The sequence below is a fragment of the Coenobita brevimanus genome, chromosome 34 (genome assembly GCF_032717465.1).
Source record: "Coenobita brevimanus isolate Jiangsu-jjx chromosome 34, ASM3271746v2, whole genome shotgun sequence".
NCBI lineage: Eukaryota > Metazoa > Arthropoda > Malacostraca > Decapoda > Coenobitidae > Coenobita > Coenobita brevimanus.
Window position 1 is genome coordinate 24,753,694 of NC_136987.1, and position 25,547 is coordinate 24,779,240.

A 25,547-nucleotide genomic window follows, 5' to 3' on the forward strand; every position below is an offset into this window, starting at 1 on the left:
GTTCCCTACGTGACAGCAAGTGGGTTGGCGGAGGGTTAGTGCCCCTCCCCGGAAAACAAGTAACTAAAAATACGAACAATAAGCCTCGGACCAGGACGGACCAAAAGATGACGACTAAAGACAGATCAAAGGACATGATACAGATGGCGAAGTGGATTGTAAGAGATGCAAATGATGAGGTGAAAGAGAGAGAGATTTTCCAGGTGCTTGCGGGTGCGAAAGTGGAAGTATGTGGATTAACTGAAACTAAATGGTAGGGTGAGAGTGTGAGAGAATGGGAGTAAGGATGGGGTATATGTGCGGGAGTAGATGAGAATGAGAGGGCAAAAGGAGTGTGAATTGTGAGTAACAGATGGAAGGAGAATATAAGAGAGTATGGATCAGTTGGCTCAAGAATTGTGTGGGTAAGATTGAGAGTTGGACTACAAATGTGGGCAACTGTGTGTGTGCATGCGCCAACACAAGATCGTGCAAGCAGAGTGAGAGATGAGTTCTGGGCAAAAGTGGATGTGTGCATGGAAAAGTTTGAAAGGAATGAGAGAGTGTTTTTTGATTGGTGATATGAATGGTAAAGTAGGGAACGTAAAGGTGGATGGAGTAGTTGGTGACGGGGGTGTGCTTGCTGAGATAGATGAGAATGGCAGTGCTTTAGTGGACATTTGTGCTGGGAGGGGGTTGGTGATAGCAAATACCCTCTTCAGGCACAAAATAATCCACAGGTATATATGGCGAGTAATGAAAAGGGTCGGTTGTGAACTGAATGAAAGGAAGGCAATGATTGATTATGTCTGTATGAATGAAAGGATGCGAAGATGTGTAATGGATGCAAGAGCATATAGTGGATGGGGAAGTAGACTTTCTGACCACCAGTTCGTGGTCAAGGTCCAAGTAAAATGGAGAAATAGAAGAAGGGAAGGACGGGAGGAAGTAGATGCAAGGAGAGTGAAAGGTTACAAGAGAATGAGAAAAAGGCAGAATATTAGAGAGAAGTGGAGGAGCGATTGGGTATATATGGATTGGAGCATATGGAGGACGTGGAAGGTGTATGCAAGACATTTACAGAAGAAATATGCGAGTATAAGTGGCTGGGGAATGGCTGGGAGAAGGAGAAATGTGAAAAGAGAGCAAGAAATTATTCTGATGGGAGTTGTAAAAGCATTGAAGGAAGTCAAAATGGGGAAAACCCCAGAAACTGATGGAGTGTGTCGTGAAATGCTGAAGCATGGGGGAGAGATCGTTGTAGAATGGATGTGGAAGATGTGCAGGCTAGCCTGGGAGGAAGGTAGAGTCCCGGAGGATTGGAAGTCAGGTATAATTATTCCCTTGTACAAAGGAAAAGGGTAAAATGAGGTGAGTGGTAATCACAGGGGCATTGTCTTCTTAGTGTAATAGGCGAAGTATGTGGTAGGATACTTATTAACAGAGTTTGGAAAATAACTGAGGAATTAGTTGGAGAAGGACAGGGCGGTTTTAGGAAGGGAAGAGGTTGTATAGATCAGATATTCATTCTTAGATCCTTAGTGGAAAAGTTTCTAGAGAATGGAAAGAAGTTCCATGCGGCCTTCATGGATTTGGAGAAAGCATATGACATGGTGGATAGGCAGGGATTGTGGAAAGTATTAAGAATATATTGGAGTAGATGGGAAGTTGTTGAATGCTGTGATGAGTGTGTATGAGGGGCTAAGGCTCCAGTGCGTGTGGATAGTGAACTGAGTGAATTTTTCTGTTTGAAGGTTGGGTTGAAACAGGGATGTGTCATGTCTCCATGGTTGTTCAATCTGTATATGGATGGGGTTTTAATAGAGATACAAGGTAGGGCAGTGGATGTTGGAGTGGCCCTAATGAGAGAGGGCAGTGTTTGGAAACTCCCTGTACTGTTGTTTGCAGATGATACTGTGGTGTTAAGTGAAGATGAAAGGGAGCTGCAAGGCTTGGTGGATGTGTTTGGGAGAGTGTGTAAGAAACGGAGTCTAAAGGTGAATGTAGGGAAAAGTAAAGTTATGGTCTTCGATAGAAGTGAAGTCAGTGAATGTACAGTGAGGTTGGATGGTGAGGAAATGGAAAATGTGAGTACGTTTAAGTACTTGAGTAGTGTGATGAGTAAGGGTGGAAGTTTGGAGGGTGAAGTGCTTGAAACGGTACAACAAGGAAGAAAGGTTGCTAGTTCCTTGAAAGCAGTGATAAGAAACAGGTAAATGACCATGGAAGTGAAAAAGTTACTACATGACAGTATTGTGATAACAACTCTGACGAATGGAAGTGAAGCTTGGACCTTGTTGGAGGGACACAGCCAAGAGTGAGAACAGTGGAAATGAATTATTTGAGAGGAGCCTGTGGAGTCACACGGAGAGACAGACTGACAAATGAGGATGTGAAGAAGCATTGTGTTGTGGATGTGGATGTGATAGGAAGCATTAAGAGGAACACACTGAGGTTGTTTGGCCATGTGGAGAGGATGGAGAGTGAGAGACTGATGAGGAGAGTGTATGTGAGTGAGGTGAAAGGGAAGTGAGGGAGGGGGAGGCTAAGGATGAGATGGAGGGATGGAGTGGCGAGGTATATGAGGGAGGGGAGTGTGAGCTAGGAGCTAGCCAGTGAAATGGCGGGGGGAAAAGGTGATGTGGAGGCGGTTTGTTTGTGGCCACCTCATATGTGATTAAGGCGTCTGACAATAGGTAAATAGATAGCGTGTGTGTGTGTGTGTGTGTGTGTGTGTGTGTGTGTGTGTGTGTTAAACAGTAGTTTAAAAAGCTGTAATCTGCTTTCAATCAGAATTGGGGGGAACGGTTGAAGGACAGAACAAGAGGAATGTTCTTGTCTTTCAAGAACAATAGGTCAAAGATGTAGGTCACGGGGCTGGGTCAAACGTTGATTCAGTAAAATCAACGTCAACAGTTTTTATCCAGTTATGACAAAACTTGGAGGAAGAACTGAGGGTGTGGCAGGAATTGGGTGATTCAGTTTTGAGAACACTCACTGAAAGATCAAGGTCACAGGTCAAGGTCAAATTTTCGTTTCGGATGTGTGATGGTTAACAAAATAACTCAAACAGTTGTAGTCTGCTTTTAGTAATGCTTGGCTGAATGCCTGAGGGTGGGACACGGAGTAAAGATTTTTTTTTTTTTTTAACTATATGTCAAATTTCTAGATCTCGGGGCAAGGTCAACTTAAAAATTTCATCCAACTTATAACACTTGTGAAAGGTTGTGGATAAGACACGAATAACAGGGTGTGATTATGAGCACAATCAAAGGTCAAGGTCACAGGGAAAAGTCAAAGACCTTATTTACAAGCCGAGGTCAGCTCAGAATTTTGATATTATTTGAACAAATATTTTTTAGAGAGTTAAAGGTCATATAATACAGAATATTCATAAACTCTAACAAAACTTTTTGTAAAATCCATAAGATTTTGATGAGAGTAATATTTACAAAAAAAGTGATAACAGCAGAAAATATTGCCACATTTATATAGTAGAGCAAGAGTTAATATATCCTTTATATACGAGGGTTTGAACTCATGGAATTACAGCTCCACCGTTAAATTAGCCTACTGTTCCCCTGCGTCTAGTTCACGCTTCGAGCATATGTTACTTTCTCCCCGACATTTCACACCAAAGAGGATCATCTATTGGCAGAGAAACATACCAAGCCTCTCTCAGCTATTCCAGTGCATCTACTTCACACTGACAGCATGTACTGTACATCACTTTCCTTCCTGATGTACAGTACAGTACCACAGAAAATTGTCTGTGAGCAGAGAAACATACCATACCTCTCTCAGCCATTCCACTGCATCTACTTCACAGTTAGGGAATGTCCATCATATTGCTCCCTGGTCCACACTATCAGGGAAAATCATCTAAGGGCTTAGAAACATGCAGCTCCAGTTGCCTGTTTACTAGTCCACAACATCATACTCAACACACACAAACACCACAACCCACGAGGCAACAGAATACATTAAAACGCAAACTTTTCACCAAAGACCGTCTATCTCATAAGGCAATGCAACAGATTTAAACACACCTCACCTCTCCCACACACACAACACACCATCACAATGCTCCAAGAACTAAACAAAGTGATCAACAACATTTTTGTACAAAGAAAATGGAAAACTGGAAGGCCTTTGTAACAAAGCTTTGACACTTCACAGACACCTCTAGACTCCAAAGAATATTTAACAGTATCACTAAATCACAAATATGCACTTCCAAGACCCACGCTACCATCACCTCCAACACCCAACGCATCACATCCTGGAAAGAACAAGCAAATAATCTTATAAATCACTACAAAACATAAGTCGCAGCACTCACAGAGTCTGAAAAACGAACCTCTCAACATAGGCCGTCCTTTCCTGTCGATCACAGTGCAACCCCCTTCGCTCCAGGACAGACACTTAACATTATCAACAAAAAGAACCTTATAAGCACAGGGTCAGATGGTATCAGCAACCTGTACCTAAACATTAAGGACCACAAGGCATCCAGACCCTGACAAACATCAGCAACTACTCATATTCACACTGCAGCATTCCTAGTATTTGGAAACATGGAACAGTCACCACTATACCTAAAGCAAACAATGACCCGACACTCCCTTTGTACAGACTCGTAACACTACTTAACACACCATCCAAAATAGGTGAATGTCTCATTCTCAGTAAAGTCATTCCCCATGTCCCCTTTGCACGGATTCAAACCAATGTATTCTAAATGCACCTTACTGGCTAATCTCACGTAACGAGCATCGAATGGCATCAACTCCACGACACTAGCTCAGGGAACACTTCTCATACCTGATAAGTAAACCAGTAGATGCCATCCCGCGATGCAAAGTAATCACCAAGATAATGAAAATGAATATGGAGAACAACACTAACTGATGGCTTGCCAGCTATTTGTCTGGTAGATAAGCCAATGTTATATTCCACGGCAAATCATTATGAACAAGAAATTTCCCTAATGTAGTTCCACAGGGCTTTCTTCTCTCACCCATACTCTTCGACCTATGCACACATATTCCCACACCCCAACCATGTACAAACAATGCCTCATTATGCTGATGACACCACCAAAATAACCACACACTTCATTGCGACACAGACTGCAAACTGCAACAGGACTTCCTCAGCACACTGCAGTCTTGTGTGGACAACAGGCTGCAGATTGCCCAAGTCAACTCAAGCACAGCACTCATCATCAGCAGTAAACATGATCACAGGTACTCCCCCCACATCACACTTTAACAATGTACATGTGCCACACACACACACCCTCTGTTAAGACCCTTGGAGTGACATATAACACTTGACTCACCTTCAAGGGCCATGTACATCAAGAGGCGTGCATCCCCGGACTCAATGCACTAAGGGCAACTATAAGACCACACTTTGGGGAACAAAAAGAAACACTCTCCTTACTCAACAAACATTAGATGAGTAAATGTCATATGCCTCCCCAGCATGGGCTCCCATCACATCTAATGTTCGCTCCAACATATTGCAGATCATACAGAACAATGCATCACAACTGGCTGCACCAAAATCACACCAACAGCTTACCTGCAATCTGAAACAAAAGTCCTCCCTGTCAGAACTACCTCGATATGAGGGGCGCACAATTCTCTGCAGCAGCCGTCTCCAATACACAACACCCCTGCCCTTATATGAAAGAAACACACAACACACCTAGGCATATAAGACACTCACCACACAAACATTATCAAACCCTCTACAACAATATCCCACCTCCAGATATTCCAACACTAACAATGAAATAACACCTACCTACTGTATTCATGTGCAGGACAATACAACACCTCGATCAGAAGACCATACTACAACCCACCCACCCCTCCGGACATCCACGCATCGGAGGTGTCCTTAAACTGAGCTGAATGAGTTCAGTTAGCTTCACTCAGAGCAGGACATCACGCAGCCCTCCACAGCTAATAGTTTAGATTAGAGGGCATTATTAATGGGCAGAGAAACACACCAGGCTTCTCAGCATTTGAACATCAGCCAGCAGAGAAGAGTGGGAAGCAGAACAGGTGTAATGTTAAGTGAACTTTTGTCCTTGGGTGTACATAGGTGGAACCTCCCCGACTGCCTTACTCCCCGTCTCCTCCCAAGCCTGGAGAAGAATGAAGATCCTAGTCAGTTTTTGTAATAAACAAATCTCTGTTGCAGTGGTTCACTATTAACACGGATCATTGTCTTTGGTATAAATTTTTCATCATAATACTAACTCAAGATTGGCCATAAAGTGTCAGGAGTGGAGATAAAAGTATAAAGTAACAATCTCATACTCAAATCATGCTCAAGAAAATTTGTGAGTATGGTACCTGGAACTTGGCCTTCATTTGGGGAGTGAAGTGATTGACCCAGTCCCCAGTGGCACCTGTAGGGAGAGAAGAACACAGGATGAACACTGAGAACATACAATACTTAGTGTAAATTCACCTGATGGAACTGGGCCACTCCTACAACTTGAAAACTAAGTCGCAGTTGTGTGACTTTTAATGAAATTTAGTAATGAGGTGGACATGAGCCTCCTTCACTCATAGTTAAATTGACCTTCCAATCTGACTTACTTGGCCATCAGGTAAAACATGCTATTTCACCTTTATCTGTGGGCTCACCTTAATCTCACCCAGCTTATATCTACCTATTTCAAGCAAAGGGTGGTCCATATATTACAGCATGACCCGTATTCTTGTTAGTTAAGGAAGGTCCCTGACACCTTTTCCTAAGCGGTTTGTTTATTATACTTTACTGTACATAAATACTTCTACCATAGCCATACTCTGCAAAAATAACCTACAAAAGATTATTAACCAGCCATATCCCAAAATAAATCACTAAGGAAGAAGTGTTAGGGAGCTTCCTTACCCAGTGACAATATAGGTCCATGTGTTGCAGAGACGGCTTAGTCAGCGTAAACAGTATCTTCTTCCCATAAATCTTTTCTGTTTATCTGTGTATAGCCAGACGTCGTTATCCCGTAAGGGGTGCCCACAAACAAATAGTATCCTTGTCACCCTGTCCCCTGCCATTTCGCTGGCCTCCTCCCAACTCACATCCCCCTGTCTTATATACCTCTTCACTCCATCCCTCCATCTCATCCTCCGTCTCCCACTCCCTCTCCCTCTTTTCTACATTTTTACTATTTCTCATAAATTCTTGCAACCTTAATACTCTCCAGTTTTTTTGCTGTCACTGACTGCAAGGTGGATTAGTAATTTCATGAAGAAGCCAAAATCTCTGCTTTCCCCATACCAGCAGACTGAGCCAGGACCACACGATACAAGGGTGCAATATACCATCCATCCTGTGTATCGTTGTATGCCCAGCTTAGCATACTGTAACCTGGTCATTCAAACCTGACATGCTTAACCTATTTTGTCTCAGTGGCTTGCATCCATTAATGAGGTGAGTGAAGATGATGATGATGTAACGACAATGATGATGATGAACACTACGACGAAGACAGGGATGATGATGATGATGATGATGATGATGATGATGTAACGACAATGATGATGATCACTACGACGAAGACAGGGATGATGATGATGATGATGATCATGATGATGATGATGATGATGGTGATGATGACGATGATGGTGATGGTGATGTAACGACAATGATGACGAACATTAAGACGGAGACAAGGATGATGATGATGTAATGACAATGATGATGAACAATAAGACGAAGACAAGGATGATGATAATGACGTTGATGATGATCATGACAATGACGATGATGACATGACGACGACGAGACGATGATGATGATGGTAATGAAGGCAATAATAATGATAATGATGCCAAAGGTAACAATGACAATGGATGATGGTGATCATGATGATGATGGTACTGAAGACAATAAGTAATAATAGTTATTATGATGATAGTGATAATGATGATAATGATGATTATGAATGAGATGAGGATGACTAAGATTACTGTATCATGACAACAACGACGACGCTAACTAACCCTTCCTCACAAACTCAGCCTCTCCCGGCACCAGTCCAGGCGATTCCGGGATGAGACTGATGTTAGTGGCAGGTCTGGCCTTCATGTTGGCAAAGCTGGAATGCTGGGCCACCTGCAGCAGCTCGTCTTCCGTCAGGCCTGTGGCGAGGAAGTGGTCCAGGCGCTGAAGTTCCCTCAGCGGATCCTTGTTCATGTCTTCGTAGTATACCCAGAGGAGGTTTGGGTGGGTGCGTTTTGCCCATGCCTCGCTTAAGTGACTCCAGTATGGCGCTCGCAGAACTGTGAAGAAGAAGAAGAAGAAGAAAGAGAGAGAAAAGAGAAGAGAGGGAAAAGAAGGCGAAGGTGTCCGAGAAAAAGGAGATGCAGGAGCAGAAGAGGAAAAAGATGAAGGATTAATCACTTTATTCCTATCAACGGCACTAAAATCAACAGTTTATTAAATTTCTTCAAAGTAACGTTCTTCGTTCTCTCTCTCTCTCTCTCTCTCTCTCTCTCTCTCTCTCTCTCTCTCTCTCTCTCTCTCTCTCTCTTCTTACCTAAATCTCGGCACCACAGATCCAGGAACTCTTCCAGGTCGCCCTTGAAATTCACTGACTTGAGGAGTCTATGAAGGTGGTAACAAGACACACACACGTCACCCGGATGTCTAGCCACATATATCACCTACGAATGAAAATGTAAACCATCATCATCATCATCTGCATCGTCAGTTTCATCTTCACGATTCTTATTTCAAATGATGATTTAAACGGTTTAAGTTCGTATTTGTGGACTACGGTAGAAACCAAAACAGATCAAAACAAGAAGCTGTGCCAAGGAACAGCAAACCCGTCCCTGTGAGTCATTTTAGTGTTGACGTATAAACACAACTGAATATCTTGTCAAATATGCCACATATCAAATTTGAAGTAAATCAGGTGAAAATTAACGATTTTATGCCCACATGAAATTTTAGGCCAGATCCACCTGACAATGACCCCCTTACCACTAGCTGAGGGGTGACTCCTCTGATGTAATGAGGCATGTTACACATACAGATTTGAAAGACGCACCTATAGGTTTTAGTTTCATGTCGATATGACGATTTTGAAAGAGATATGGCGAAAAAACTATTTCCCCCCGTTTTTTTACACTTTAGAGGCCCATAGTCTGGGCCTTGGCCCAAAATTTAATCAGGTAATCATGTCATAGCCCGTCGTCGCTTTAATTTTAGTTAAAACTGCACCAGTAGTTCTCGCAAAAAGTTAACAGATCAACAGAAACCGAGTTAAAGCAATACCCGTCCCCAATCCCCTCCCGTGTGGGGGCTGGTGACTAACAGTTTCAGAGAGAGAGAGAGAGAGAGAGAGAGAGACCCCTAATTACAGTAAAACTAATTAGCTAATCTTATTGTGTACCCACAACAAGGAAGTTTTACTATAAATCTTAATGGTTGTTGTTTTTTGTTTACAGATTTCCTGCACCTATGGTGCAGACCAGGCCATACATTAGCCCGGTCAGTGGGGTATGGGCTGATTAAAAAATAGTAAGGGGGGAGAACAGGGCCTGGGGATTGCCCAGAACACACGCCCTGTCTCCTGGCTGGCTTTGTGGTGTGTGTAATTCACCGGGTCGGTCAGGATCACCTGATGGTCGTGATCGTCAGCTTTTACCCTCTCGGAAGGGAGCTGAGAGCTCATATAGTCCGATCTAAGGGCAAGGCTGTGACCTTCACACACGCACACACCCGTACCCTTGCTCTAGGGGGACAGTAACCACCCACTTCGTCAGTGAAACTTTTCGCAACCTGAGCGAGGCGCGAACTCCCGTCTACCAGATGGCAAGCAAGAGCGTTACCACTGCACCAGCAGTGTGTGTGTATGTGTGTGTGTGTGTGTGTGTGTGTGTGTGTGTGTGTGTGTGTGTGTGTGTGTGTTGTAGATTGTCCTCCCGTAGTAGGACCGGGCCTGTGGGTCCGCCAGAGGCAAAGCTGATGAATTGAGGAGAACTAGCGTGAGCTAGAAGGCTTCTGGTAGTTGTTAGATGATTAGGGGGAGCTACTTCAGGCCGTCGTACAGCTCCAAGTTTCTCATGAATTTGATTTTCTTTAAGATGTTGTTGACCAGTTGTTCAGTGTCAAGCTTGCTCCAGTCAAAGTCGGTGATGGTGGGAGGTGACGTGCTGGCAGTGTCGATCTCGGCAGGGGGCGCTGGAGATACAGGATGTTCTATCTCCATGTCGTCAGGTGGTGGTGGAGGCCTGGCTTTCTTCCCCTTCTTTTTCTTCATCTTCTTCGGCTCGCCATCAGTAGCAGGTGGTGGAGTCGAGGGCGGGAGGTCCTCTTCTTCTCTGTTGATGGAGGGGACGGGAGAAGGAGCCCTTTCCTTGGCTACTGACGGCGAGCGGCGGGGATCATCGGTGGGAGCTGGCTGAGCAGGCTCAGCAGGAGGTGCAGTGGCGGTGGCAGCAGTTGCCCTGTTCAGGGGAGCGTCGAGCTGCAGCCTGAGCTGCGGTGTTGTGCGGGGTCTGGGTGGCTGCAGCTTCGAGACTCGGCGCTCCTGACGAGGGGCAGCATTTGTATTGCTGGCAAAGCACTGCGGAATGACAATGCGCGGAAGCCCGTTCTTCACGAAAATCTGTGGAAGAAGAACGAGCATCGCCGCCTTGTCACTGCCGCAAAATGCTCGTGCAGTCACTATACACATGGTGACTATTGTGTCAATTTCCCCAGTGTACCGGGGATCCCTGGTCTGACGATTCTGAGCCGAGGGGCACCGCCGCGCATGAGCAGAGCACTGCACAGCTGCATCTCTCGGTCCGGTAACGTGTATGGCCTCGGGACCCTTCGGTGCTTGTAGGAGGTCAAACACAACAGCCTCACCCTCTCGTAACGGGCGTTTCCGGCTCCGTGAATTGGTATAATCGAACCCCAGGCGGTGCACGAATACATCAGCGCCAGTGTCCTGGCGCCGATTGAACCCGTACCCCGCCCTAGCGTTGTACCACTTCGCGGTGCCGGAGGTGGTGTGGGCCCGTGGTGGCTGGGAACCTGCAGGTGTTGCACCCCTTGACGGGTCGAAGGCAAGAGCAGGTGGAGAGGACGGAGTTGTTGCTGCCATGGCTGCTGCACCAGGAATGGTGTGTGTGTGTAGAGGTACATCTAATATAAACAAGATCTGAAGACCCTAAGGTATGATCTTGTATAACATCAACAAGGGACCGGAGGACAAAGGTGTCGAAAAACTCAGAGGTAAATTTTGCGTTTGTCACAATAGCTGGCTAACTGCATGCTAAACTGTAACTATATTCCATTCAGATCATAAAAGGGACTATAGCTATATATCCAGAAATGTATATCTTTAAAACTTCTGTGGTTTTCTCTAGAACGTGTTGCAAAGAAAAAACTGAGCAGATTTGAATTCTGTACTTTCTACTGGGCTAAATGGCAAAATATTATGCCAAAGTTATACAGCAAGCATTTTTTTTTTTTTTTTTTTAGGATTTCCACCCAAATATCCGTATCTCAGTTAGTTTCTGAGATATTTCAATTAAAAAAAAAACAATTTTTAACTAAAACTGAGTATATCACCTTCAAAAATAGGTCAAAATCATTTATAATTGGCATAAGGACTTGGGTTAACCTAGGGTACCTGCATGTGTAATACCATCAAGATCGAAGGAAAAGTGCAAAGAAAAATAATACTGACGAAAACATGAAGCGTTGCCATTTATTTGGCGAAGCTTAATAAAGCTTATGCCGCCAGAGAGAGAGAGAGAGAGAGAGAGAGAGAGAGAGAGAGAGAGAACTTCACCCACCTTACAGCTCTCAAGAATGGATGGCGGGAGAAGTGAGAAGGGCAGATGGGTTTTGATTATTCTAGGAGAAGGAACGGACTCAACATGGTCCAAAAATACCCCAGTGGTGCCCGGGTCCTCGTCTGGATGTTGCTTTAACAAACAGTCAACCAGAAAACTGGGCAGAGGAATATCTGGATGGGAAGTTGAATCACCTCTGAAAAAAAGAATGGTTGTCAGTCTCTCTCTCTCTCTCTCTCTCTCTCTGCTGTTTGTTCCACTCTCATTATCTATTCATAGGTCCATCTATTTACCTGACTCCCTGTCTGCTTGTCCCTCTGTCTAATAATTTACCTGTCTATCCATTGGTCTGTCTGTTTGTCCCTCTGTCTTTAATCATCTATCTGTCTATCTGTCCATCTATCTATCTATCTGTCTATTTATCTACCTGTCTGTCTGCTTGTCTCTGTTTCTTTAACTAGTCATCTTCCTACCTGCCCATAAGTCTCTATCCATCAATCTTTCTTCTGTCTATCGATCTATATGTCTCTCTATCTATCCCCTGTTAATCTATCTATCTGTCTGCCTGTCCATCTATCGCCTGTAAGAGTACTGAACAGGGGTAGCACCGGACAAAATAATTATACTGTCCTATCAGGAAGCTCTCTCTCTCTCTCTCTCTCTCTCTCCATCCTTTACACACCACTTCTTCATGTCTAGCGCCATATTCTAGTGATAATAATAGCTCAGTGGCAGACAATGACAATGCTGTGGCTGTACATCCTTTACATAGCACTTCTTCGTGACAAGCACCATATAGTAATGTTAATCTCTTATACCCCAGCAGTCAAGATGGGGAGATGGCAAATTTAGGCGAAACTACATAGTTAGATCATACTAACTATACTCTGTTTACTGAAACTTGGCATAAAATTGCCCCTTCTAACCAGCTTGTGGAGTTGTAACAGGAGATGAACACTAGAATATGGTGCTAGTCACGAAGAAGTGCCGTGGAAAGGATGCCGCACCGTGACAGTATATTATTCTACCAGTGAATTATGGGATATAAACTGAAAAAGGATCAAAATATCCACCTACACTCCCTTCACTTTAACTTGGCACAAATTTCCTTCCATACGCAGCTTACTTCTCGTAGTTCAGGGGCAGAAAAGGACAATTCTACGTCTCTACTACTTTTACACGGCGCTTCTTCGTGATCAGCATCCTAGTCTCGTATTAACCCACTGTTACAACTCAACATTCACGATGGAAAGACGGCAATTTTAGGCCAGGTTGTGGAAAAGGATGTAGAGCCGTAGTATTGTCTTATTTTCCAGTAAAAGAGTTAATGAAGGCTGTATCTGACCACTCCAGTTCCTAACGTCTATGCCAAACCGTGTAGTAGTAGTAGTAGTAGTAGTGGTGGTGGTGGTGGTGGTAGTGGCGGTGGTGGTATTTAGTAGTGGTGGTAGTAGCAGTCCTCCTCTTTCCGTTCACCATTCTCCTTTCGGGGATAGGGAGAGACCTGAGGGACATCTGTATAACCAGGCAGTGGAGTGGCCTGTAGTAGTAGTAGTACTTGTTCCCTAGGTAGTCTGGCCGAACAGCCCCGAGTCCCTTAGGAAGGCCATGGCCGAGACCGGGCTTGCCTACAGAGCTCTCAAAGAGTCTATGTTGTGAAGTTGGAGTAGGTGATTGTGTGCAGTGCAGTCTTCCATAATGTGTTAATAGTATGGGGTGCTGTGTTGCATCCTGGACAGGTATCAGCAACGGAGTCATCCACCCTCTTCTGGTAGCTTAAGAGGGCTGGATGGTGCCCACATCTCAGCCTGGCCAGGTGGACCCTGTCCTCACGAGGAAGATAGGATTCAGAAGGGTGGATGTCAGGAGGCCGTGCATGCAGCTGTGTGTTGTCTTTAAGTGACTTGATGGAGCGGCGAGTGATCTGAATGTGGATATGCTTCTGGTAGCTGGTCTGAGGTGGGCGAGAGGGGAGAGATGATGCAGTATTTGTGCATGGTATCGTGTGCTGGGTGTTGTTTTGATGTTCCTTGGTGTGGGTGGATGTGCTGCCACGTAATATAGTTCATGTTGTGGGTTTGTAGAGGCTGCAGCAAGAAACTGAGTGCCTCTCATGTCTAGGTGATCCTTGACTTTGAGGACTTTGGTTTCTTGATGTAGGTGGCCTGTGGGTGTAGTGGCTGTGCAGCCTGTGATTATTTTTAGGGCCTTGCTCTGTATGGTCTGTAGAGTGTTGTAGTGTGTTTTGGTGAGGTTAGGAGCCCAGGCAGGGCTTGCATAATTCATCACTGAACGTATGTATTGTTTGTATACTGTGGTGGTGGTTTCTTTGTTGTGTCCGAATGTTGTATAATCAAGTGACCTCAAGGCATTGGGTCTTGGTGTTGTTTTAATTTTAATGTTTGTGATGTGTTGTTTAAATGACATTGATGTATTGTATGTTACACCAAGGATTTTGTGTGTGTGAGTGTGTGTGTGTGTGTGTGTGTGTGTGTGTGTGTGTGTGTGTGTGTGTGTGTGTGTGTGTGTGTGTGTGTGGTAGGGGAGTGTTGTTTATGGTGAGGTGTGGGATGTGATTGTGTTCTGTTGTCCAGTTTGTGAGAAGAGTCACTGTAGATTTGGTTGGGGCTATTTTGAACCTATTTGTGGTGAACCATTCGTGTAGGTTGTTGAGGTAAGGTTGAATGATGTGTGCAGCTGTGTTTGCGTTTTGGTGCGTACATGTGTTATATTATCTGCATAGGAAGCCATGTGTATCTGTGGTGTGTGGAGTGTGGGTATGTCGTGCATGTATAAGTTAAAGAGTGTAGGGGACAAAACAGATCCTTTGGGGACACTTTGTGAAGTGTCTGATGTAAGAAGACTGACCGGCAAATGTTACGTGTGCACATCTGTCTGCTAAGTAGTTTGCCAGGAGTGGCCTGTCCATTTCAGTGCTACCGCGAGAAGGCGTCCCTTACTATACATAGTCGATGGAGGACACAGGAGACTAAGCAACACTTCGTCCATTACTATGATGCTGACGTGTTGGTTGATGGGCAAAACAAGTCACTGAGGGAGAGGCGTTACGTGGCCCTGATCAATAAGAACATGGATTGAATCAATGAAAAATCAAAAGACATAAAAGTACAGACAAACAAGAAGCGGTGTCAAGGCACAGCAAACCCGTCCCTGGCAGTCATTTTAGTGATGACGTATAAACATAACAGAATATCTAGTCAAAGGTGTCTCATAAAATTTGGAGTAAACCAGGTGAAAATTTACGATTTTATGCCCATTTGAAATTTTAGGCCTGAACCACCTGACATTGACCCCCATACCGCTAAGTAAGGGGTAACCCTCTGATGTAATGAGGCATGTTATAGTATTAAGATTTGAAAGATGCACCTATAGGGTTGTGTTACATGTCGATATGACGAATTTGAAAACAGTTCTGAACAAAAACTATTTACTTTTGTTTTACATTTTGGGGCCTACAGCCTGGGCCTTGGCCCAATTTGGCGCAAAATTCAGTCAGGTCATCAGAAGGTCATAACTCATCATCCCTGAAATTTTAGTGAAAATTACACCAGTAGTTCTCGTGTAATGTTGTTAACAAACAAACAGACAAACAAACAGGCAGACAAGCCGAGTGAAAACAATACCCATCAAAGTAGTTTACATTCAGATGAACCTGGATTACCACAACTACTACTACACACCACCATTGCCACCACTACTGCTACTACTACTACTACTACTACTACTTCTAATACTATTACACACCACCACCACTACCACCACTACCACCACCACCATTACCACAACAATTACTACTATTGCTACTACTATTACTAATACTAGTGCTGCTGCTGCTACACAGTACCACCACCACTACTATTACTACTGCTACTACTACCACCACCACCACCACCACCACCACTACTACTACTACCACTACTACTACTACTATTACTACTACTACTACTACTACTACTATTGCTACAACTACTACTACCATCGCCACCATAATTACTACTACTCTTGCAACTACAGTATTACTACCACCATCATCACCACCACCACCACCACCACTACTACAACCACCACCACCACCACCACTACTGCCACTACCAGTGAAGCAGAATCAAGTGATGTTGGTGCCTACTCAAGGAAGGGGGATCGCTCTGTGACTGGCGTGTTAATGGCTGTGGTGAAGTCAAGGTCGTGCGTCATACACCACACCATCTCCTGTGTCCACGTCGTGCCGCTGCGGGGAAACCCCATCACCACTACGTCATCTGGCCGAAACCTGGACAAGGAAAATGAAAACCTTAGGAAAAAAAAAATAGTTAAAATATCAATCAATCAATCATTTCCTGTGGCACCCCACGGAATGCATAGGGTCTCAATGAACTCTCTCCACCAATATTTTTCTCTTGCCATCTCCTTCAGGTTCCACCAACACTCCTCTCCTGCTTCTTTTTTCATTGTCCTCAACCAGGTTTCCCTCGGCCTACCTCTACCTCTTCTTCCTCTAGCAATCCACTCTGGCACATCCTGTATTAAACAACCTTCTTTTCTGTATATATGCCCCAGCCACTTCCAGCGAGACAGTCTCACATATTCATTAACTGGTTCCACTCTCGTAATATCCCTTACTCTTTCATTTGTAACTCTGTCTTGCCACTTTACCCCAAGAATCCTTCTCAGTATTTTATTCTCAAATCCTAATACACTCTGATCTGTTGCAATTGTACTGTACCATGACTCATGCCCGTAAATTAAAATGGGTCTAACCATGGACTTGTAAATTTTCACTTTAGTATGTACCGAAAGCATATTATTATTCCAAACAGATTTCAACATTCCAACAGCTCGCCAAGCCTGTCTAATTCTCTCCTCAATTTCATTGTTTAATGATCCATTAGATGATACGATCGTTCCCAGATATTTTAAAGTTTTCTACATTCTTCACCACATTATTCCCAATTACACAATCGATTTGGTTCTCCACGTTCGTATTAATAATTTCAGTCTTTCCACAATTTATTACCAATCCCACTTTTTCTCCTTCCTCCACAAGACAATCGAGCACCCTCTGCATCTCGTAAATACTTCCGCAAATCAGTACAATATCATCAGCATAGTCCAAATCCATCAGCTTCTTATTTTCTTTCCAGTTAATTCCTGCACCTGTTCTCCTTACAACCTTTTTCATAACATAATCCATAACCAAAACAAACAACAATGGCGAAAGAACTCCTCCTTGAATCACTCCTGACCTAACTTGAAATGGATCACTCAAAGAACCACACCACTACCTTACAAAAAGTACCTTCATGCAGGTAAATATATATATATATATATATATTTATATATATATATATATATATATATATATATATATATATATATAAGAAAAAAAATGAGGTGACCGGCGCTGAGAGTTTCCTGTCGACAAATTTGGAACTAAGGATGAGAACGATGACAAAAGTGTTTTACGCGTACATAGCCAATAATTCCTTAACCCAGCGTTACGTAATGGTAAACTGAAGCTCACTTACCTCGCTCCCCACGAAATTAGGAGAGACAGAGCACAACTAGACTCCGAGAGTGTAGCAGAGCCCTCTTCCAATAAAGTACTCAGTCATTGAGGGGGACTTGTATATAACTCAAAATCTTGGTGGAATATCTTCAGACTAACGTCTCATTTGAGGATTTTTTTTTTTTTCTGTTTTGGGCCTTCCAGACATGGCACGAAAAGAATAAAGAAGAAGAAGAAGAAGAAGAAGAGAGAGAGAGAGAGAGAGAGAGAGAGAGAGACTGAGAGAGAGAGAGAAAGAGAAAAGCTCCGACATTTGAAGAACCACGTTAAAACTCAACTACACATTTACTGTAAAGAGTAAAGTTAGTCATCACTAGTCATATACTCTTTAGATCTGTGATTTTTCCCATCGCCAGAAATATAGTATGCCTTATTTACTTAAACGTCACTGTGGTAGATAGGTGGTCGCAACCATCATCCACTCACCTAATGTAGTGCTGCTTACATCCTCCTTCATCTTTATCATTCATTTTCTGTGTCTGCTCTCCTCTCTTCCTATTTCCCCCATCCTTCCTGTCACTTTTATTGCTACTCTTTTAACTTCAGGTGACAAGCCATATAGTTTCCTTTATCCCAGGAAACCATTTACACTTCTGGGTGACAACCATATAATCAAATAATGGGGTGATGTGCTGCCTTCTCTGATGCCCCTGTTAACTGGGTGGAGAGTGGTTGCTTGCCTTAGGTTACTGGGTCTGCTCAACAACCTACACGTCACGGTGAATGAGGGTGGGGGAGGGGGTAACGGATGGTGGATGTGGATTGGGGATGAACTGAAGGTGGAGTGGGGAAGATGGCAGGATCAGTGATGAGGAAGATTTAGTCTGGATAATACTGCTTCGGGTGAGGTATATGATGCAGTTCTTTTTTTTTCCTTTTTTTTTTTTTTTAAGCGCCCTCTCCGTGAGGCCCAGCAGTCCTTCAACGTATCATGCACCTCCACATGTCACCACTTCGGCGCTAACGCCCACCGTCTATACTGAACACATGGTAGAGCCACTGTATAGTCTATACTGAATACATGGTAGAGCTACCATCTTTACTGAATACATGGTAGAGCCACCGTCTACAGTATACTGAATACATGGTAGAGCCACCGTCTATACTGAATACATGGTAGAGCCACCGTCTATACTGAATACATGGTAGAGCCACCGTCTATACTGAATACATGGTAGAGCCACCGTCTATACTGAATACATGGTAGAGCCACCGTCTATACTGAATACATGGTAGAGCCACCGTCTATACTGAATACATGGTAGAGCCACCGTCTATACTGAATACATGGTAGAGCCACCGTCTATACTGAATACATGGTAGAGCCACCGTCTATACTGAATACATGGTAGAGCCATGGTCTATACTGAATACATGGTAAAGCCATGGTCTATACTGAATACATGGTAGAGCCATCATTTATACTGAATACATTCAAAGCCACCGTCTATACTGAATACATGGTAGAGCCACCGTTTATACTGAATACATGGTAAAGCCACTGTCTATACTGAATACATGGTAGTGCTGTTGCATACAGGACTTGGTGTATTGGTTTTAGCAGGGATGTTTTTACGACATATAGGAGGGTCTTATGGTTGACCAGTAAGTCTGCTTTAACGAAATTCATAGCCTTACACCGTTCCCTGCCCCCCCTCCTCTCTCTCTCACTCTCTCTCTCTCTCTCTCTCTCTCTCTCTCTCTCTCTCTCTCTCTCTCTCTCTCTCAAATCTACTCACCTGAACTGGGCATAATTATCAAGGTACAATCTGCAGTGCGGTGGCAGGAGGTATCGCCCTGGTCCAACCTCCACCAGTCCCTTATCAAAAGATCCGAATTTCGTCTGTAGTTCGTGCTGGATCTTCGGGGCCAAGGGGAAGGTCATCACGGGGCAGGAGTCTCCGTTATCAGCCATTATTTAGCACTGTAAATGTAAATAAAAGTGTAAGTATGAGGGACATATTACAGGGAATAGCGCTGCTCTTGAAATATAGCTGGTTGTATCTTGTGTTTTGCAGGGACTGCTGTGTATGCCGGTGTGGGCGTGAGTGTGTGGCACTGTGAGTAAGGAATGAAGAGACGATGCAGGATGGTGTGGGCTTCAGCGTGTGTGAGTAGGGAATGAATAGGTGATGCAAGATGGACACTGATAACGCCGTCTGTGGTGTGGACGTAAATGTGAGGGTGTGAATAGGGAATGAAAGAAAATGCAGGATGGACACTGATAACGCTGCCTGTGATGTGGGCGTAAGAGTGAGAGTGTGAGTAGGATATGAACAGAAGATGCAGGATGGACACTGATAACGCTGACACAGCCGTCCCCGTATCGCACGAGAAATCACCCTGTGGAGTGGAAGACGAGCGTTACATATGTGCCCCCGTGCATGTCACGTGTTTATGTGTAATAATGCAAATTTGGCAGATGTGCAGCACTCGAAATTGCAGGCATTAGTTATTATTGTTGGTGGGATGCAAGCGTGCGCGCGCGCGCGCGCGCGTGTGTGTGTGTGTGTGTGTGTGTGTGTGTGTGTGTGTGTGTGTGTGTGTGTGTGTGTGTGTGTGTGTGTGTGTGTTTCTATCAAACTCTCTCTCTCTCTCTCTCTCTCTCTCTCTCTCTCTCTCTCTCTCTCTCTCTCTCTCTCTCTTTCTCTCTCTCTCTTGTGTTAAGTAACGACAGTTTCATGCATCGACGTTGCATATGTATTACTGTACCTAGGGCGAGAGAATTTATCTTTTTATTATTAATTTTATCTCAGTATTAAAATTCTTGCATATCCATGCATCACACACACACACACACACACACACACACACACACACACACACACACACACACACACACACACACACACACACACACTCTTTAAATGTAATACCAAAACATGTTGGAAAGGAGGTCTCTTGTTAAACAGGTGAAAGTTAACATTTTTTGCCCAGGACTGCACGTTATACCTCAGCTCATAACACAACCTACCATGTTTGAGCAGAATAGGGCAACTATCAGGGTTACAGGATAAACTCAATATGACTGACCGTTTGACCTTGGCCTTTAACCAACTGTTCTGAAAATTAGCCAGCTTCTTCCTGAGCTACCCCTCAACACCTCCACCAAATTTTAAAATCAAATAAAAACTCTTTGCTATCACAAGGTCGCAACGATTCTCAAGGCCGCCGTGAGAATGGTTACAGGCCAAAGGGTGGAGTTACACTTGATGAACGAATGTAAATAAGCACACGGGAATGTAGGTGGTGAGAATGTAAGGCCGATCTGGCGAGTTTAATCGAACGTGAACGAGTATAGATGAATGTTCAAATGGGTCCCGGAACATCATCTTTTCCTTCAGTACTCCAAGGTTGACAATAATTACAGTCTATGTAACTACCGTCTCTTCTCATGACACTATGGTAGTACGTGAATGATTGCAGAGGGGATATTGAGGCCTACGGAGGTCCAAGATATGAATGAATAAAGCTCACAGGCCAGCTTGTGATCAATTACAGGAACGTTCACTAGTTCTTGTTTGTTCACGTTCGTTAGCCAAGTGTAACCCCAACCTACCCATATAAGTTCGTTCAGGTTCGATTTTGCTCGGAGGGAGAAGAACGCCCACTCTCCTCACACTAGTCACACTGGTTCACCAATACTTCCCGGTCCACTCCTAACCAGTAAAAGATCGGAAGTTCTCTTACAGACCTCAACAAGGTCAAACAGAGACACCAACCACCCACCATGGCAGCCAATTTTGAGGGGCATGTGAAGTGGTACTATCTCCGGAGGGGCTACGGCTTCCTGATTCGCTGAGACACGGGCGGGAAAATGTTCCTACACCGCTCCTCCATCGTGGACCCCAACCCTGTGCCTTCTGCAGCTGGTGGCAAGATGGTGGAGTCTGTGGTGGAGGAGGATGTCAAGGGCTTTGCAGCTGCCTCTGTCAATGGCAGTGCAGTGCTCTCTCCACGCCCTGCCCTGTAGTCTGCATCGGTGTCAGCCTCCACGTGTTGTTCCTGCCTCCTTCCCGGCCTCCTCTGCCTCTACCATCATTGCCATGTGTGTGGAGGTTGCCAAGGCTTTCTCGGCAAGAGATTTGACAGTGTTTGCTTGGTACCTGACTGTCATTTTCCAAGCCAACGGGATCCCTACCATCTCCATTCCCAAGTTTTTTTCCTCCACACTCGTGGTGCAGAGGAGGCCTGGGAGAAGGACTCCTTGGCGTCGTCCTGGGCCGTCTGTGACCTCACTCCCCCCTCCGTGGTCCTGAAGATGCTGCAGCTGTAGCCCTCTACTCCGCTGATGAGGATCCAGCTGTTGCAATGTGCTGTTTCCCACTGGTCTGCCTCTCAGCCCCTCTCTAAGGTGCCCATGGAGGTTGGTGTTGTTGCATCCTCATCACCATCTGAGGTTACAGCTCCTAATGCCCCTGTGTCTTCCACGGCACATTGTGCTGTGTCTCCTCCTCCTCCTCCACTGGAAGGCCAGGCACTGGAGAGTCCCAAGCCTTCCCATTCAGCCCGGCACCTCTCTTGGGGTGCCTTTGCCTCCCTCCCACAGCTGGGCCTCGAGATCTTTGAGGACCAGCTGAGCCATTATGAGAACTTGGCGCTGGAGGAGCCTGGTGAGCGAGAATTTACATGGGGGGTCTTCCGGCAGCCTTGCTCTCCTCAACCAAGCTACGCCAGGAGTCCCTCCAGACTGTTTCCAACACCGAGGAGTGTCGTTTCCTTTTCTGCACCCTGGCGGTTGTGCAGTCTCATCTCTTCGCTGGTACTGGCTCAGACTCTGACTCCAACTCACGTGCCTCTACCATCTAGCCAACCTTCAGCCATCAATCTGCCACTGCCTCAATGCCCTCTTGCTTCTGTTTTGCTCCCTACTGTTTGATACTGAATGTATATTCTGTATATGTATCTATCTAATGTATACATGGCAGCTTAATGGGCCAGTTTTATGGTCGATAGCCAGTAAATAAAAAATAAAAAATTGCTGGCCAGAGCGGCTATGTATGCCCATTACTAAGTTCATTATTGTTCATGTTCGTTCGCACCTTTACCCTAAAAAATATATAGCTGAACACACATGAAGAGGTGTATGGTATGTAGGAGGACTGTTGGGCCTTGATAGCAGGCTGTGAAACCTATGCCCAGAGTCGAACACATAAAAAAAGAAAAAAAAAAAGAAAGACTTCAAAGCCTCAGTTACATCTGTTCATCCTTTAATATGTCTTCTCAATCACATTCTAGTCGCTGGCAGGCAAGGGTCGTGTTTGAGTAAGAGCAGAAAGATATCCAAATTTTCACGTTAGCTTCTCTAGATTTCCGTCAATTTCTACCTAGTTTTACATAACTCTGTGACAGAAAAAGATAATACATTACGACGAATCAGTATCATTTCCATTGCACTTCTTCGTGACTAGGATCATATTCCAGTGTTAATCTATTGCTACTATTGAGAAACACTCGAGGATGCTTCGGGTGGATGGGATGGAGAGGCATATTAGATGAGGGAGTGTGAGTTGGAGAGAGGACAGACAGATGACAGAGGAGGAGATTCGTATGTGGACACCCCAGGAGTGAGGCTTCAAGAGATAAAGATCAATATAGACATAGATAACGACAGACGTAAATGGATGAGTGGATGAATGGAGAGATAGATGAATGGAGGGATGGATGAGTGGACGGATGGATGAGTGGACAGATGGCTGAAGGGACAAATGGATGAATGGACAAATGGATGGATGGATGAATGGATGGATGGACGGACGGATGGATGGACGGACGGATGGATGGATGGACGGATGGATGGAAGATCGAATGGATGCATGGATGGACAGATGGATGGAAGGACGGACGGATGGAGGGATGGACGGTTTGATATAGACATATGCAGATAGACAGATACTGTAGCTTAAGTCTACTACATCATTCTTTTATGTCATCAGATCATCATTGCTCTGAATCATGTCACGATGTATACACTGTCCGGAATGTGTAGGTAAACTTAATTTTACTCTTGGCTAAATTTTAAGTGGCTTTGATTACTTGACCCCTCGTTCTTTGCTGTCATAAATGGCTTTAATTTCGTTACACCTCTTCCTTGGCAATTTATTCTGCATGTTATATATCGTTTTTCTCTTGCATTTATTTTTTGTGGCTAGGGAGATCCGTAACGCCTCTTCCTTTGGTATTTACCTTGCACGTTATATATCGGTACCCTTTTGCAATTATTATTAGTAGTTTTGGCTATCCGTAACACCTTCTTTGCAACTTATCCTGCACTTCTTAATATAATCTTGTAGGCAACTGGTGCAAACCATCTTATTATTGTTATCGTGTTTATTTGTTTGTTTTCTTACGGGCTTCTGGCCTTCAATTTCTTCTTCCTCGCATAAAGAAAGAAAAAATGTATATAGTATACAGGTGTTGAGAAGCAGGAGTGCTAGCTAGGTGGTCGTGGAAAATTCCAGATAGTTCACACATTTTCAGCTGTTAGTCAGAGGTGCCAGGTAGCCTGCTGTTGTGAGTGGAGGTATTTTGTAAAGTTATGCGTTAATTTTCATTCTTGTTTTTGTCTTTCTATAATGTTTTGTTTTGCAAGTTGTTAAATTTTGTAATACTCATATTTTTCAGTTTATATGCTAAAGCATTTAGTGGTACATAACGTAATATAGTTCTGGAATATTTTGGATCTGTTGCCGCTGGGAATAATTAGAACGTCCGAGGTTATAAAGGATGGGGGAGAGAATAGATGAGTGAGTTTACTTGTGGCCTCGTGTAGTTAGTGTAGCTCTAGCACTTGTGAAAGTAGTTAAACAGACAATGTAACTACTGTACTTGGAAAATAAAGACTACGAACGTGAGAAACCTGTTATTACGATGCCTGAGTTGATCTTGTGTACACTGAAAGGCTGACCCTTCGAGGAAAAAATCACTGGGCAACGTCCTTCCTATACGGAAGTACTGATGAAGCCTGTGGCAATGTGGGATGAAGACGTAACAAGCGGTGTCAGGATTTGGGATAGAAAAGTGCTGCAGTGAGTCAAATCTTCTACATGGAGCTAGAGTGTGTACAGACAAGAAACCAGGCTAGGCAGGAGGTGGCATCTCTGGCTGCAGTCATGAAGTTACTGCAAGCACAAAGTGAACAACTACAAGCACAAAATGAAGAACAGAAAGAACGACATGAATGGCTTCAAGAGGCATTACAGGAGCAACAGAAGGAGTTACAACTGATGATGCAGAGACAACTAGATGCTTTCAAGAGGGAAGTGAATGAAGAACAGCAACAGTTGAAGGAGGAAGTATATACTGAGCTACATCAGCAGAAATACGAGGTGAGCAATTACGTGATGGAGTGCAGACAGCATGTAGATGACCAGTTGAAGATAATTAGCAGGAGAATTATTGAGACTAGGGAGAATTGAATTGTTGAGCCTCAGCTTAGTGTACATGGAGCATATGAAAAAAAAAAAAAAAAAAAAAAAAAAAGGACAGTATATGGTGAATCTTGATGAATCCCAAGCATCTGAAGGTAGCATTACAGGGCTGAATGATCAGAATGTAGAAGTTTTGAGTCCTAGATTAAATTATAATGCCCCAGTTTTTAGACCTAAAACCAGTGAAGTGCATGGCTATAATGTGGGTCCACTTAAAATGAAACCTCAGGAATCTGACAGTAAAGTATTTTGGGATGCAACCATTTGCAATTATTTGAGTTACTTGAAGATCAGAATGATTGGGATGATAGGTAAAGGGCAATGCAGCTTGCTATTAGCCTCAAGGGTGTTGCAATGGAGATTCTCAGCCAGCTGCCAGTGGAGGAGAGGAACAGTTATCATTCCCTAGTAGAAGAAGCACAGATGCGGGACCATGTGCCAGATTAGGTTTACAGAGATTCCGGACCTATGTATGGGCTCGAGCCGAATCCCTTTAGCAGCCTGCTCAAAACCTGGAGAGTATGGCACACAAGGCGTGCCCTGAAGCAGCACCTAACATGTTGGCTATTCTTCTGGGGGACCAGATCAATGATGCTTTTGATGGTGCAGAGTTGAAAGTGCAAGTGAAGCACACACAACCAAGAAGCATGCAAGAAGCACTAGCCAGGGCTCTAGACTTTGAGTCCTATGTCAGGTCCAGTAGGCCTACATCCACTTTTCAGGCAG

At 44.2% G+C, this 25,547-nt stretch overlaps 1 protein-coding gene across 1 annotated transcript in view; it reads right to left on the reverse strand.

Moving 5' to 3' along the window:
* LOC145396030 (sulfotransferase 1C4-like) overlaps positions 1–19,306 on the reverse strand; it is a 36,194-nt gene extending 16,888 nt beyond the window's left edge. Inside the window, exons 1-7 of the mRNA XM_080269494.1 lie at positions 19,131–19,306; positions 15,952–16,095; positions 11,805–11,961; positions 8,546–8,672; positions 8,010–8,288; positions 6,351–6,406; positions 5,324–5,372 (exon numbers count right to left, since the gene is read on the reverse strand). Of these exons, the coding sequence (XP_080125620.1) occupies positions 5,324–5,372; positions 6,351–6,406; positions 8,010–8,288; positions 8,546–8,672; positions 11,805–11,961; positions 15,952–16,095; positions 19,131–19,306 (988 nt within the window). The remainder of the gene's footprint in view (positions 1–5,323; positions 5,373–6,350; positions 6,407–8,009; positions 8,289–8,545; positions 8,673–11,804; positions 11,962–15,951; positions 16,096–19,130) is intronic.
* Positions 19,307–25,547: the final 6,241 nt, after the last annotated feature.